Source organism: Agelaius tricolor, unplaced genomic scaffold (genome assembly GCF_023055355.1).
Source record: "Agelaius tricolor isolate 1412-34295 unplaced genomic scaffold, bAgeTri1.0.p SCAF_17, whole genome shotgun sequence".
Lineage (NCBI taxonomy): Eukaryota > Metazoa > Chordata > Aves > Passeriformes > Icteridae > Agelaius > Agelaius tricolor.
The window spans coordinates 5,520,072-5,536,524 of NW_027269277.1; the positions used below are offsets into that span (position 1 = coordinate 5,520,072).

At 48.2% G+C, this 16,453-nt stretch overlaps 1 protein-coding gene across 4 annotated transcripts in view; it reads right to left on the reverse strand.

Moving 5' to 3' along the window:
* EDA (ectodysplasin A) overlaps positions 1 to 16,453 on the reverse strand; it is a 61,281-nt gene that overhangs the window by 11,031 nt on the left and 33,797 nt on the right. For all 4 annotated transcript variants that reach the window (XM_071442235.1, XM_071442234.1, XM_071442233.1 and 1 more), the window contains exon 2: positions 14,303 to 14,408. In XM_071442235.1, coding sequence (XP_071298336.1) covers positions 14,303 to 14,408 — 106 coding nt within the window. The remainder of the gene's footprint in view (positions 1 to 14,302; positions 14,409 to 16,453) is intronic.

The window sequence follows — 16,453 nt, forward strand, 5'->3', positions numbered from 1 at the left end:
CAAGGCTTGAAAACTTGCCTTGATGTGCAGAGGAGAAAAATGGTAATTAAAAAATCCTTTCTGCCAGGGTTTTCAGCGGCCACAACCCAATATTTAAACATTAAACTTGTTATAATATTTTAAAATACATTTCAAAATATTTAAGCTTGGTAAATGCAGTGGTTGAACACACAGATAATATCATTATAATATAATGGATACCCCATCCCCTGGAAGTGTCCATGGCTAGGCTGGAAGGGCCTTGGAGCAACCTGTGATAGGGGAAGGTGTCCCTGTCAATGGCAGGGCAATGAGGTGAGTGTTAAGGTCCTTCCCACCCAAACCAGTCTGGGATTCCATGATATATCTGACCCACTGATTACCTCTCAACTGATGGTTAAATACCTACAAGTTATGCAAACCATTTATTTACTGTGGCTTCATGCAGGCCTTGATTCCAAGGATGGCTAAGAGAAAACCCTGTTTTTTTCATCAGATCCAAGACGTGGATCACAGGTGTACCCACTCGGTTCCTTCACTGTCCAGGAGTATAAAAAACCAAATTACAGGATATCTTCTGCTGCCCCAGAGTCTACAGACCTGCCACCTTCATGGAGAAGGAAACTTGATTCACTTGAAGACCTGACTGATCAACAGCTCCCACACCTGATTTCAGGGACTTTGCCATGCTGCAGTTGAGGATTTATTCCAGTCCCAATGGGATCTGAGAGCAACCCAGCCTCTCAGCTGTTCCTTGGCACCTCTTTTCCCCTCTTTATAATGTGCACCTTTCTGCTCCCTTCCCATACCCATCAGGAATGTCCCAGAGATCCAGGTGGTCCCAGCTGCCAGGAGTGACTGTGACAGCCACCCAAGCACAGTTATTCTTCCTGACCTCTGTCCTTCTTCCCACTAATCCCACCTCTCCCTTTCCACATGCTGCCTGTTCTCCTTTGAGCTCAAACCAGGCCCAGACCTTGGAAAGTCCATCCCCTTCTGCTTTTCCCATCTTTCAACTGGAATTAAATATATGTTTAAACTCTGAACCCTCCTTGAAGGAGTTGTCAGCTCTGTTCAGCCCCTTGTTTACGGGGAGGGAAGTTGGCCAGAGCTGTTTATACAGAAATGGACTGGGAAAGCAGGACAGGCTGGATGGCTTTGAAGGATAATAAGCATGGAATGAGATTCAGTCATACAAAATATACAGTCCTATAAAATATATATATATATATATATATATATATATATATATATATATATATATATATATATATATATATATATGGGAAATAATAAAGTGTTCTGGTGGATGCTGGAGGACACCTGCACGTGCTCAGCTGCTGCTGCTCAGCCAGGCAAGGCAGAAACATAATCCTAAAATGGGAATAACTCTGGAAAACATAGGGAAATCCTGCTGCCACTTAGTGAAGGGTTGAGGTTGAGGAAATCCTGGGAACAGTGAAGTCAATCTGGATCATCGGATACAGAAAGATGAATTGAAATGAGAGGAATTTCACAGAAAGGCTCCTGGAAGGAGCAAGAAGTGGGCAAGTGAGCTCGCCTTGATGGCCACCAGCACTGGGAAAGGGGTGAGAGCACCACTGGGAAAAGAAGGAGAAGACCTGGAGGGCTTCAAGAACAGTGCTGGCACATCCAAACGGCTCCCCAAGACCATGGAGTTGGGAATGAGAAGGCTTCCAAGGAGAAGCACAGGTCTGGAGGGGATCTTCTGGTTCATAGTGAGCCCTCCTGTGTCAAAGGTCATGGCTGGAAAGCCTCTCTAAAGCCTGCCAGTCCCTTTGGAATGTTACTTTTGGTAATATTTTTGCCTAACCACCAAAGCCATCACTACTAAGGCTGCTGCTGGAAACATTGCAGCTACCTGATCTGCTCCTACCACAGATATTCCCTTTCCCTGGATCTCCTGTAGGAAAAGCTCCTGACTCTGCTGCAGTAACTCAGACCAGCTGAATTCCTCATCACTGGAAGGATTCCCCCAGGAAAGATGGGAACAGGAATGCTGCACACTGGACACCCTGGCTGTGAGCAGCACTCCAGAGCTAGACCCCTCCAAAAGCTGATCTTTCACAGCTGCTGGGAAAATGTAATGGGAGGACATCAGAAAAGGAGGGAATGTCGAGCCTGCAGGAAGGGTAAACCTAGAGGGATAGGCACAGCAGGAAAGATGTCTCTGTATGATGACAAAAGACCTCAGCCGAAACAGAGCCACCACACGTGGAAGGCTCCAAACCATTCCAAGCCGCTCCAAACAGTTCCAAGCCCCTTCTAGCAGAAGCACTTTGGGTTCAGATGCAAACACCTCACTTGAAGCTGAGGGAAACCCTTGCAAGAGATGAGTTTTTGGTGCACAAAACCCCAGCTGTGGCCCAGCCAGCAGCAGAAGACATCTCCCCAGGCTTCAGGGAGCAGGTTCCAGCTCCTGCTCCTGCAGCCATACCATCTGCTGGACCAATTCCAAGGCCTTCAGAAAAATCCCAGATGGTGATGCAACTCAAGGATATTACATGTGACATGTTTGCTCTCAGCAAGATTAATAGAGTTGACTTTGCTCCCCCTCCAATCTCTCTTTCTGCACGCTACACACTGCTATGATTTACTCTAAATACAGAAATATCCCAAACTTCTTTAGGACATCTGCTGATATAAATAGGATATTAAAAAACCCCTGCATTCCCTTATTAGCTGTGTGTGTGGATTAACAAGAAATAGTTTAAATTCCTGCCAAACAGTTCCAACTGGTTTTATGGATGGGAACAGATCTTTGTAATTATGCTGATTTTATATCAAACCTATAAAAGGTTGACCATTATAGGAATCAGCCAAACAAAGGATACACCTAAAGAGGTGCTGAATGTGCTGGAATTCCCAGTTGCCAACAGTAGAAAAAAGCCATGGAATGCCACAACCATGTTTTAGCAGCAGAATGTGATTCAGAACATAACACCAAGTGATGTCTTTAAGGTGTTCATCCAGTTTGGGAAAGGTACATGGCAGCAGCCAACAGTTTTGGGTAGCCAGCCATCCATCCATCCATCCATCCATCCATCCATCCATCCATCCATCCTTTGGAGACTGTGCCAACCCGTTTTCAGCATTCATTTGTAATAATTGATCCTTGTCCTGTTTCCTAGCACTGAGTTACTATGGAACATCCTCAATCTTCTTCCCTAAGTGTGGGGACATGCAAGACCAGGTGATTCAACTGAGGCACCTCTGTGTTTCCATGTCCCCTCCACCTGGGAGAGGAGAGGATGGAGGTACTGAGGAATTATCCTCGTCCCAAGTTACAGATTAGAGACAAAATCATGTTGATTAATGAGATGTTGGTGCAATCCAGAAACACCACATCACTTCTCACTCTTCCATAAAATAAACATTAAATCATTAAGTCACAGAATCATGGAATGGTTTGGGCTGGAAGGGACCTTAATGCTCATCCAGTCCCACCCCTGCCATGGGCAGGGACACCTCCCATTAGCCCAGGTTGCTCCAAGCCCTGTCTCACCTGGCCTTGGACACTTCTCAGGATAGGGCAGCCCCAGCTCCACTGAAATCAATTCCAGCCCCTCACCAACCACACAGGGAAGAATTCCTTCCACATGTCCAAAAATTGCCCCTCTTTCAGTTTGCACCCATTTCTCGCTGTCCTGTCACGACCATGCCTGATGATGAGTCCCCCTCTGGCCTCCTTGTACATCCTTTCAAACACTGGAAGTGTGGAGTCCCCATCCCTGGAGGTGTCCAAGGAAGGCCTGGATGTGGCACTCAGTGCCCTGGGCTGGTGACAAGGTGGGGATCAGTCACAGCTTGGACTGGATGATCCTGGAGGGCTTTTCCAACCTCAAGGACTCCAGGTGAAGTCCTACCCATCAACCAACCCCTCCATCCCTATTTTACCAATACCAAAGGTGGGAAGAGCAGCTTGGGTGTTCCTTGAGATTCCAGGTGATGATGAACCTCCTGCCATGTGGGATGTCAGTTTTCCCAATGAACAAAAAACCTCCAGAACTCAGCACTTGCCTTTCCAGCACTGGTGCAGTGACATTCATTTCATTCTCATGGGCAGAAGAAATGTAAAGCTTTTCAAATATTTTTAAGTGTGGGGTTATTAATGCCAGATTCCAGTGGACTGGGGAAAGCTCCCAACACATGCCTAATCTAGAACATGTGGTTTCGGGGGAGGTTTGGAACCAATATGTTTTCAACATTTTCAGGAAATTTGGTCTATCCAGATGAAAGCTTCTTGGACCCTACTGAACTATCAGTCAGTGATACAAACACTGAAACAAGAGGAAAATTTTCCCTTTTCCCTGAAAAAGAAAGTGCTTCTTTACCAACTCCAGAGAAAGCAATGATTCTGCTGAAGAACAGCTTTAGGATTAATGCTGCAGAATATTTAGAGAATATGATAAATGATAAATCTAGGAAAACATCCCAGAAGTAAATCACATCCTGTGCTATGAATTCTGGCACATCTTCCCAGGGTGGCTTTTTGATGAGGAAGGGGGATCCTCTGCTGAGAGTGGAGGAAAAGTGCTGCCCACACTTTGAGGAACCCAAGCCAGGGTGTGAACTAGAACTAACTTCAACAAATCTGAGTACAGAGAATATGTTTTGTAAGGGAATGGGGAGGGAATTCATGACACAAAGTAGGGGAAGGATGAAACAGCACAGTGGGATGTGTGAGTCCACAGGGCACAGCCCAGGGCATTCCAGCTTTCCTCAGCCACCACTTTTCCTTCTCTTCCTGCTTTTGTTTCAACCTTGTTTTAAAACTCCTTAAAATTCACGTGTGAACACAGCCACCCTTAATGGTCTTTGCCTGGTTACACCTTAAATTGAGATGCTCTACAACAGCACCCCACACATCAGAGCTCCCTCCCTGTCCTTCATCCAGTAGGATCTCGGTCCCGTGCCATTCCCAGAGTCATCTGAGGGCCACCCCAGCCTGCTCCACCTGCACAACACAAGCCCTGAATTTCAGGAGCCTTTGCTTTGTGTTGCCCTGTCCCACTGTGGAGTGAGAGGCTGCTGTGTCCCCAGAAATGGCTTGGGGACAGTGACACTCGTGACCCCCCAGCCCTGTGCAGGACTGCCCCAGCCCAAAGCCAGTCTACACCAGCCTGGGAGATCAAGGACAGTTTGCAGCTCATTTTGGACTCTTCTGAGGCACTCCCTTGGCTCCATGCAATTTTTGAGGCAATTCCTCATCTCTTTGATGGACTTTCCATGTGCCTCCAGGGGAAGTGTCCTGCACTGAGGTCACTCCTGGGGCTGCTGGGCCACAGGGTGTGAGAGGAGCTCCTGCCCCAGCACCAAGGGCTGGAAATCATCTCTCATGTGGTGGCTTAGGGATGAGAGTGGCCTTTGCTGCCTCCCTGCTCCTCTCCTCACATTCCACCAAAGGACAAACCTCCATCCATGTGTCATCCAGATGAGCAGATGCTGCTCCAGGAGCTCCATGGATCAGTAGCCTGCTCCCTCCCCATTCCTCTGATCCCAAACACCAGCCCCCAGCTCAAGCTCATCGGGCTGAAAACAAATGCAGGGAAGTCACAGCTCATCCCTGGAATCCCTGGAGAGACACGAGATGCCAGAGAGCCACAATCTCTCTTCTCAAACAGCTTCAGACCACGTAAGATCTCATCAGGAACAGGGTTTTTTTTGCTGTTGAGAAAGTTTTTGTTTTTTTTTTCTCCTGCCAGTACTCAGAGATTTTTGCTTGGCTTGACAAAACCCAGGACTCCTTGGGGAATCATTTGGTGAAGCTCCTAAGGACAGTTAAACTCACATTTACAGATAATGCCAATAGTGGCAATAGGTTTTGATGTAGTTTACCCTGATCTTTAATCACATTCAAGGGAAAAAAATCTGATTACTGCAGATGATCAGAACCAAAGTGTGAACAAGAGACAGACCTTAGGGACAACCACTCATCAACCTGATTTTTGCTGCAGGTAAAGGTCAAAAGGAAAGGACAAAAGGAGCAGGATGAACTAGCTGTGCTCACGCATTCCACAGGTTTTTCCACCTTCAGAAGGATGATGGGACCCAAAGAGCACCAGGTGCTGTCTGAAGGGAGGTGCTGGAGCAGGTAGAGCCCCACCAGCCCTGTGTACCTCCTTCCTAAGGGCATCTTGGCATGAGGAAAAATACAGGTGCAGGATTGTAGGAGAACCAAGATGGAACAGCACCTGTCCTTTAGAGGTCTGTCACCTCTGCTGTTGTCACCTCTGTCACAGTGCTGGTCCCATTTAGGAGAGGCTGGATCCAGTCACCTCCTGGGGTTCTCTCCACCCTACAACCTCAACTCTGCTCTCCAAGAGCCAGAGCTCTGCTGAAAATCCCTCCTCACTTCCTTGAGCAAGGCAGATGTGTCCCTGCTCACTGCAACGGGAATTTCTAAGGCTTTACAGGACACAAGGAACAACCAAGGTGATTTACCTCTTCCATCCCCTCCAGATCCACTGTAGGATCAATGGCAAGGCACCAGGACAGGCTGCTGGTACCAGAAGGCTCTAAAAAAACAGCTCCAGCCTCTGAGTAGGTGCAAGAACACCACAGAACAAATGTGGTCACGAGCAAAGACAAAATCCTGCTCCCAATTAACTCCAGAGCCACTGTTGCTGGCAAAATCCTCTTGCACTGCCTTCTCAGACACACAAAAAGCCAATCAAACAGGAATCTCCGCCCTCCTCAGCTCTGCTCCCTCATCACCAGTCCCAGCCAAGTTCCTGGGGTTCACACCAGAACCTGTGGCCATCACATTTCATTTTCCACCCTCTGGCTGGCTCTGGAAGGAGGATGTGATGTGCCTTTTGCTTCCCTTCAGGCATTTCAGTTGGATTCCAAGCGCAGAGCTGACAAAGAACATTCCCAGTCCTAATTTGAGGATCCCAAGGCTTTTTTTTGGCTGCTGGCTGGAGTCACCAGGCTGATTTTCTATCCACCACTGCACCCCTCTTGCTTCCTTTATCAATCCCACATATTTAAATCCAACAATTTGAAGCGTAGTGTTACAGCTGTGTTTTTATTTTGTTTGTTTTATTCGGTTGTTGCCTAACACAAAACACTCTGACATTTTCAGTCACATCCCACTAAGATAAACAACGAACATATGTCATGAATTCCAGCAGAAATGATTCCCAAGTGGGGCAGCAGCAAGGTTTGAAGTGGGAGTACGAGAGGCTCTCCCGAATTGTTTGCTGGATGTTGAAATGAGCTCTTCCCGTGGTTATCCATAAGGAATCGAGGGCAGGTGGGAGGAAACCTCTCCGACAGTCTCATCCCTGCAGAACTTGATGTGTTTTTCCTCCTCCCATCCATAATCCTGCCTAATTGGATGGAAAACCTCCATGGCATTGAGCAGCTGCCTGAGAACTGATGGATTAATTACATGGAAAAACGCAGGATCTGTATCCAAGGATCTGCCCGTATGCATCCACACATACTTACAGCTGGATGAATCCAAAAACACGGGAAAAGGAGGGGAAAAAAAGGGGAAGAAGGGGGAAAAAGAAGGAAACCCAAGAGAGACTCCATCACTCTTGTGAGGATTGGACGAATTTGATAAGAGGGAAAAAGAAGGGAAAAAAATGGGAGAAAAGGAAACCCAGGAGAGACTCTGCCACTCTTGGGAAGCTCAAGTGAAGTCCCTGCAGCAGCTGGGACACAGGGAATACTGCCTGGCTCAGCCAACCCTTGCATTTATCTATTGAAAGCAATTAAGGCACTTCCCCAAATCCTGCTGGAATTAGTGGGATCAGATATGACTCCAACAATGTCTCCATACATCACGGCCAACAAAGCCCTCATGAAAACATTCAACCCCAGCCTCATTCACAGCTTTTTCCCCAAGGAATTCCTCACTGGAGCTCTGCAGCTCTGGGCTGGTGCAGCCGCCCTGTGACAGCCAAGAGGGTTCCAGTGAGTGCCCAGAGAGGGCACAGGGAGGACAATCACAACTGCCACCACCAGAGCAGCAGCTCCAAGTTTGGCTGTTCACAGAATCCCAGAACAGTTGGACGGAACCTCTGGAGATCATCCAGTCCCAGGCAGGGTCTCCCTTTGGAGCAGGTGACACAGGAACACGCCCATGTGGGTTTGGGATGTCTCCAGAGAGGGAGACTCCACACCCTCCCTGGGAAGCTGTTCCAGGGCTGTGCTCCCTCCATGGAAAGTGGGACTCCTTGCGTTGTAGCTTATGGGCATTGCCCCTTGTCCTGGAGCCTGGCACTATCCTCTGACACCCTTTGGAGATATTTGTATGGATTATGAGATCCCCAGACAGAAAAACAAGCTTATTCATCCCAAAATCTGCAGGAGGAGGATCCTTGTGGTGGCAAGGGCAGGACCTGACGGGGGGCTCAGGTAGATCTGATCCACTTCCACAGCAATTCCTCCACTTGGAGCGACCAGATGGGCCTGGAGCACGTGCTGAGCCTGCAGAACCTCCCTGGCTGAGGGTTTATCCACTGAAATCAAAGCTGAGCTGCAAATCCGCCAGCAGGGAGACAATGGAGCCTCTCATGCTGCGAGAAGGGAGCAGCAGCTTCCAGACGAGTCCGGCATTTCCAGCGCTCAGTGCAGCTCAGCTGCACTCATGGCTCAGCTGCAGCCACATTCCTGCCCCTCTGAAACATCTGTTCTCCTCTCATTAGTGCTGGCCCTGTTTTGTAACACAAGGAACTCTGTGAGATTCCTGAAGCTCAGTGTGTGACCCGGGGCGTTCCGAAAAGCCCCCGGCTCTCAGGAGTGGAATTCAGACGGAACCACCAGCCACTTCCAATAACGGCCCTGGCTGCTCAAAGTGCAGCTGGAAAAGGAGCTGAGCTCTGGTCAAGCTTGAGCACAGCCCCTGGGAGCTCAGAACCCACCCACAAGTGCAGTCAGGGCAAGTGTCTGAAAGTGCCACCGAGGTGACAATGACCAGAGAATTCCTTCTCATCCTCAGCAAATCCAGATCTCCCAGTGGCCACCCCACGGCCTCGTCCCAACCAGGGAAGGACAAACACCCCCAGAGCAGCTCCAGGGATGGACCAGATCAGCAGCACCTCATCACAGCTTTGTAAACTTCCAAATAATGAAGCAGAGTTCCTGCTGGAACAATCCAGATCCCAGCTGGAAGGGCTGCTGAAGAAGCCAGGGGGCAAAGGGAGGTTGTGGATGGATTAGGACACACCAACCATTATTCCACTGTGATCCCTGTGAACCAGGGTAATTCCTCACCCTGGGTATCACACAACTGGGCTTGGGCCTCTCCCAGCTTTTCCTATTTAACATCCAACTGGGACAGCAACATAGCAGAGCTCAGGGAGGAATTCTGGGCTTCAGCACAATCACAGAATCATAAACTGGTTTTGGTTGGAAGGCACCTTAAAGCTCTTCCCATTCCACCCCCCTGCCATGGGCAGGGACAACTTCCACTAGCTCAGGTTGTTCCAAGCTCTGTCCACCCTGGCCCTGGACACTTCCAGGAGCATCCACAGCTTCCCTGCACAAACCTGTGCCAGGGCTGGAACAGAGCTGGAACCAGCACCTAGACGCCACTCTGGGTTTTTAGGGACAAGACCAAAACAAATCCCTGTTATCATAAGCCTGGGAATAACACAGAGATAAGGATATGTAAATAAGCTGCAGTCTTAATTTTATCACAGTAATAACAAACACTGACAGCAACATCCCAGGAAAGGTATGAGTTTATCCCCAAATATTAAAACACCACATTATTCCCAATTTCTCCCACTTAGGGGGAAATCACAGAGAAATTCTGAGGGAAATCAGTAAGAACAAGCACTTTGTGGTGAGCCTTTCCTTCTGGGACAGTCTCCTGTGCTCCAGGATCCAGGAAATGTCCAGTATTTACTGCGTGCTCATCACCATGGTTTCAGAGCACAATAAGGCTCTATCGCCCTGCATCCATCTGTGTTTCTGGGAATGCCGGGGCTTTGGGAATTGCACAGGGCCAACACAAAGGCACCCATTGTTCTGGAGGCAGAGGGACAAACCTGCCCTTTCCACAGGAGAGGAAGCCAGCAGGAAAAGTTGCTATTGTGAGCTGAATATTTAAAAAAACGTGGAAAAAAGTCCGATTGCATCGTCAGTGCTGCGGGGTCGGGAAAGGGGCATGGCTGGGACAGGGCACCTGTGGGACTGGGGGAAGCCAGGCACCCCCACACAGACTGGCATCAGCTCCTGCTAAACCATCCCAGAAACACCCAAAATCCATCCTAAACACACCCCAAAAGCCAGATTGGCATCAGCTCCTGCTAAACCACCCAGAAACCATCCTAAATCCATGCTAAAAAGCCAGGCTGGCATCAGCTACTTGCTAAACCATCCAGAAAGCATCCAAATTCTACCCTAAACCCACCCTAAAATCACTCTAAAAGCTAGGCTCTGGCATCAGCTACCTGCTAAACCATCCAGAAACCATCCAAAACCCACCCTAAAACCACTGTAAAACCATTCTAAACCTATTCAAAACCAACTCTAAAACCATCTTAAAACCACACTGAAATGTGCTTCTAAAACCACCTAGCAAATCCTAAGAAGGTGAAACTGGACCCATGTAGTTGGAGCATCACTTCCAAAGCTCCAGGTAGGAGGAGGGATGGGGAAGAGCTTTAAATCCCCCAGAATTTAATTTTCCTTTCAACCCAAAGCCATTTGCAGTGCTGGAATTCTCCTCCAGGACTTTCCTCAGCAGGAAGAACTGCCAAAGTAGTAGAAACCAAATTGTTGTCAGCTTAAGGCCAGCCATCTGCTCAGCCTCTTCCCAGCTGCCATGCTCCCAATCAAAGCCTGGAGAACAATCCCTGATGTTTCTCACCAAGCTCAATATGAAAAAAATCTAGGAAAGAAAAAAAAAACCCAAAAAAACCAACAAACCAACAACCCCAAACCCAAAATGCAAAAAAGCCCAGAAACCAGGAAAGCAGCCCGGCAGGGATCTAACTGGGAACAGAGATGAAAGTAGGAGAAAAAGAAACTATTTTATTTGTTTAAAACAATGTTTTTTAAAGAGTCCTATTGACATCTGCTTTGTAAATGCTCTGTCATTATTTATAACCTCCAGAGCACGGAATTGTCTCTGGAGTTACAACCATGCTACTCCCAGATTTTGGCTTTGTTAGCAAAGAGCCAGCAGCATTTTTACTGGCACTCTGGGAATAGAGATCTAACATTTCATACCCAGTTTATTTAAAAGTGGACTAATTTAACATCCTTGATGGTTCCTTTTAGCACAACTGTTGCTAATTAGCAGCTCCAGAATGATTTGTTCATCTGGGAGCAGCAGCAGTTCCACAGCAGCATAAATACACCAGGGCAGAAGGGAAGGAGGGGGAAAGGAGAAAATAGGGAAGAGGCATTGGAGAGGGGCAGGTTTTGGAGAATTAAAGGAAAAGAAGCAACAGGTGGAGATGGGAACACTGAGGAGAAAAGAGGCAGAAAAAACAAGAGTGCAAAGGCATTATCCTGGGCCCTGAGAAGCTGGAAAAATTGGTGGCAGTTTTTAAAGCTGTGCAAAAGTTGAGTCTGGTGGCATGGACTGGACAGTTGCTTTAAGATGATGATTCCAGGACTGGAACAGGCACCAGCCCCCAGTGATCCCATGGGATGCCCCAGGGCTGAAGGGATTCAGGGACAAGGAGAGGGACCTTGGCCAGGACACGGCCTCAGCTGCTTTAAGTGGCCCCAGGGCACTGTGGGTGCAGGGCCACAACCCAAAATTAAGCAAACCCAACCATAAAACATGTCAGGGGTCAGAAGGCTGAAACCAGAGTCCTCCAAGGAGGAGCCCCTGAAATTCCAGAGTCCTGTTGGAGAGTGACATGATCCAACTGATGGCTTTGCACACAATTTTCCTTGGATTTTTGAACAAAGAGGCACCAAAGCAGCTTTGCTGCTCCCATGTCCCATCCCTGTGGCTCCATGCCCTGGGCACAGAAAGGACCATCACCCTCCCCTGGCTGCACAGAACCAGCTCTGCCCTGTCCCAAAACCACCTCTTTCACAGCAAAAGGCTTGAAAGCAAATCCTCCAAAAACAAAAAGCTTTTGGGAAAGGAACCACGCTCTCCCTGATGTTTAGAAATCATCAAAGCCAGCCTGTTGCTGGTAGCAGGATGAGCAGGACTGGAAGAGCTGGGAAGGGTCGGAGCAGCCTCCCTCCAGCCCCAGCCTCCATGCTCAGATCACTTTGGTCTTTCCCCGCATGTGTAAAAGCACTTGAAAGTTCATAAAATTAATTCCAGACAAATATTAGCGAGGCATCAAGTGGAAAGCACATCTCCTTCCTTCTGGGAATTTATAGTTCAGCCACTTTTATCTTCAGGAGGCTCTTTGGAGATCAAAGATTTGATCAACTTTCCCTTTGCGAAACTCACGAAGAAAACGGTGTTATCAGGACCATGACATGATTTTATTTATTAGTTTAATGATTCATTGCCTTGCTCTGACAGCAAGATTCCTTAACAAAGGTCTAAAACAAACAGCCTGAGTTCCCCAAGGCCGTGGCTCTGTTTGTTTCTCGATTTTATGGCTGTTACAAGGTCAAGCCCTGCCCTGACAGCTCCCACTTGTTAAGTGCAGCTCTAAAACCACCACAGCCAAACGTGGGGCAACCACTTGCCAAAGCCAGAGGGACACAACCTGTCACTCTGGCAGTTTTTCCCATCTCCACCACATGTAGGGTCAAAATCCCTAATTTTCAAAAAGAGACAGGTAAGAATCACAGGATCAGTGGGGCTGGAAAAGCTCTCTGAGACCACTGAGTCCAACCTGCGACTGATCCCAGCCCAGAGTGCCATGTCTGGGTGTTCTTTGGACACCTCCAGGGATGGGGACTCCAAACCTCCCTGGGCAGCCCCTTCCAATGCCTGACCACCCTTTTCAGGAAGAAATTCCCCCTGATGTCCAACCTGACCCTCCCCTGCCACAGCTTGGAGCCATTCCCTCTTGTCCTGTCCCTGACAGGAGCCCGACATGCCCCAGCTGCTCCCTCCTGTCAGGGAGTTCTGCAGAGCCAGAAGGTCCCCCTGAGCCTCCTTTTCTCCAGGCTGAGCCCCCTCCCAGCTGTTCTAGACCCTTCCCCAGCTCCATTCCCCTCCCAGGACTGGATAAGGGTGGAAGTGCTCTGCATTTCTGGAGTGACTCAGCTCTGAGCATCCAGGGAACATCAGGGAAATCAGGGAAAGGAATGCCAGTCAGGAAAGGACAACACTGGGCACAAGGGTGATGGGCAAAACCCTCCTTAGACACCAACCCTATCTCTCCTCAGCAGCTCTCTGCACATCTGGCAAGGCAGAGGCAGCCTGAGGGATGAAGTTAATCCCTCCCAACATCTGCCAGCAGTGCTCCATCAACTCTGCTCGCCTCCAGTGGGAACTTGCTACTACACAAGCAACTGGTGAAGACACTGGGACAGATTTCAAGGAGACTGGGAAAAGGACTGTGATGCTGCCTGAGCCATCTGAGCAACACCAGCTCCAAAACTGAGAGCCCACACTGGGCCGGAATCACTCAGGGAGTCTGCACCAAATGCATCAGACTTGTCACAGTCAGCATTCTGGGCAAGAGGAATCCAAGGAGTTTCATCAAGCTCCTTCTTGAAGCAGAGCCAAATGGAAATGCTCCTCCACTGTGAAACTGCAAAGGTTTCAGGGGAGATGGGAAACTCACAGAGCTGGACTGGAAGACCAATGATGATAACAGAGAAAGGACTTGGGCACAGAACCATGACTCCATCAATTCTGTCTCTGCTTTCCCTGGCATCCAGTGCTTTTTCCACTCCTATAAAAGGGGATCTGTTCTTTCCTGCAATATGGAAGCACAAGAGCTCTTCCAGGAGCTCATGCTCCTGTCTTTGTGTCATGACAATCATGGAGAGCCAGGACTGGAAATCAAATTCCTCACAAAGAAATCAGGAACCTTTGTGCTCTTTAATCCAAGCTTTGTACAGCTTTGCCTTCCCTTCACACGAGCTTTGACCCCACCTGAGACTCCACAGCAACTCAAAACGCCCTTAAAGCAGTCATCAGTTTGGGATGCAGATGTTCCCAGCTGTTTCTTGGATTGTGAAAAACTCCTTGATGATTTTAAACAAAGTTGGGTGTGCAGGACAACAAATAAGGGCAAACAATTACCAATTACAGCCTTAAACAAGCACACTTCTAGGAGTCAAGAATGGAATTCTTAAGCAGCATCAATTCACACATGTCCTACAGCTGCAGAAATCAGAACTCCTGGAATTCCTCATCTGGGAGGGGACCAAAACCAGGGAGAAACTGAGCAGGACTCACCGTCGGGCCCCTCGCTGCCTTTACTCCTTTTATTCCGACGGACACGTCTCCCTTCTTCACCAACATGCAGCTTCTCCTCGGGGTGGAAGAAGTTCAGCAAGGCCAGCTGTAAGGAGAGGTACAAGTTTAAGCATCTCTGCACAGCTGGTTCAGCCAAGCTGAGAGATTGCAGCCTAAATGCCAAATCCTTTCCAGCAGGAATGAGCAGAAGAGACAAGGAGGACGTGAGATGGCTGCTCGCAGATCTCAGCTCAACCCAAGTCCCCTTGGAAGCGGTCTAGGACTTGGGAAAGCGCCACCTGAGAGGTTTCAGCATGGAGAATCCATTCCCCAGGGATGGGGTTCTGCAGGCTGCAGGGAGACCTATGGCTGGAAATAATCAAACAACTCAAAGGTTGATGTGATAATTCCTAATTTTTCTCTGCAGAACTTGCTCAATCCTGGATCTCCTTCTCCAGCATTACTCACTGCCAGTAAGTTTTGCCTCTCTCAACCTCTTCTCTGCAAGCCTCATTAGCTACTGAGATTCAAAGGTCTTCAGGGACCTTTAAATCCAACCCAATATACCACATAAATTAACACTTTAAACCTGCAGCAACGTTTGTAACATGAGATTTGCCAGGAGGCAAAAATTTTATGTAGCGACCTCTTATTCAGGAAAAAATTACTGCTGCCTTAACAAGTCTTTAAAGGATCAACATCCCGACCCAGAAATTAGAATTTGGGGTTAGAAACCAGAATCCCAGCTACCTCCGGGTGTGGCAGCTCATCCCCAGCGGCATTTTCCTGTTATTTCCTCTTCATAAAAAAGGGAAGTGAAAGATCAATTAGGGACCAAACACCTTCTGTGTGTTACTGCATCCAACAGCCAGGGCTGCTCCGACCAGTATGGGGTTTTCTTGCTCAAGAAACCCGATCTGCTTATTTCAGCTGTAAATACACAGCAAAACAAAAACACAGCCCAAGACGAGAACCAGGAGGCTTCAAAAAGCAGCCCCAGAGGTTATCGAACCCATCATTGTTCTGAGAACAAAACCTGGGGCATCAAAAGCATCTTTGAAAGAGCAGAGAAGAACAAACACCTCCCCTGAATTGCCGGGCTCGTTAAGCTCCAGCCCATAAAAGTCCCTATCAAGAGCAATAATCGCAAAAGGCCCTTGGCTTTTCACAAGCCCCAGGGCTCTCACCTCCCCTCTCCCTCCCTTTCCCAAGGTATTTCCCAAGCACAGCTCCCCTCCCAGCCTCAGCATCCCAGTCCTTCTCTCAGATTTTACATCTGCATTTTGCTTTACTCCAACAAGCTCGGCTGCAGTCTCACAAATTGAAATGCTTGGAAACCCTTTCGTTTCCAAAGAAGAACCCCCAAAGCATTTCTCAAATTCCAAACCTGTTGCTATTTCCTTCTGCCCCTGTGCAGGCAGGTCTGCAAAATTCCTGGGTGTCTGTCATTGCAATGATGTCGTGGCTAAAAGGACCCCAAAATGCTGTGGGATGATCTGGGAATCAGCTTCCCAAACTCTCACTACTGGGCTTTTAAACATCCCTAAAAGGCAATGATGAGTAAAGCTTACCTGCCTGAGGAAGGCCAGTTACAAGGTTGGATGGACAACTGAAGGCTCTCATTTGCAACAAGGAATAAAGGATGAGAACAATTCCCAAAACAACACGTTCCCAAAGCTCCCACATCCCCCTGCACTGCCCCAGGTGTGGAACACTGGAGCAGGATGCTCCTGCAGGCACCACCAGCACCTTTCCTAACACACCACAGCACGGCCAGGGATGAGAAAAGGTGAATTTCTCTTTAAACCCCTCATTTAACTCACGTTGAGACACTGCAGAACTAATTGCAGTAACAAATTGCATTATAATTTGGGTTAAAGTGTCAATGAAATCCTCAGCGTGGCTTTGGAATGCTGTTATTGCCTGGATCATTACTGGATTTTACAGAACAAGGTAATAGAGGCTGTAATAGAAACAGAGGCTGTTCCTCCAGGCTGAACAACCCCAACTCCACTGCTCTGCTCCAGGTTTTAATTTGATGTCACTTGTCACTGACCACTCAGAAAAACACTAAACTTTGGCTGAAAGTAATCTGTCCATTAAACTCTGTATTTCTCGTCAGGAAGAGAAATGACAGTGAGGGTGAATGAC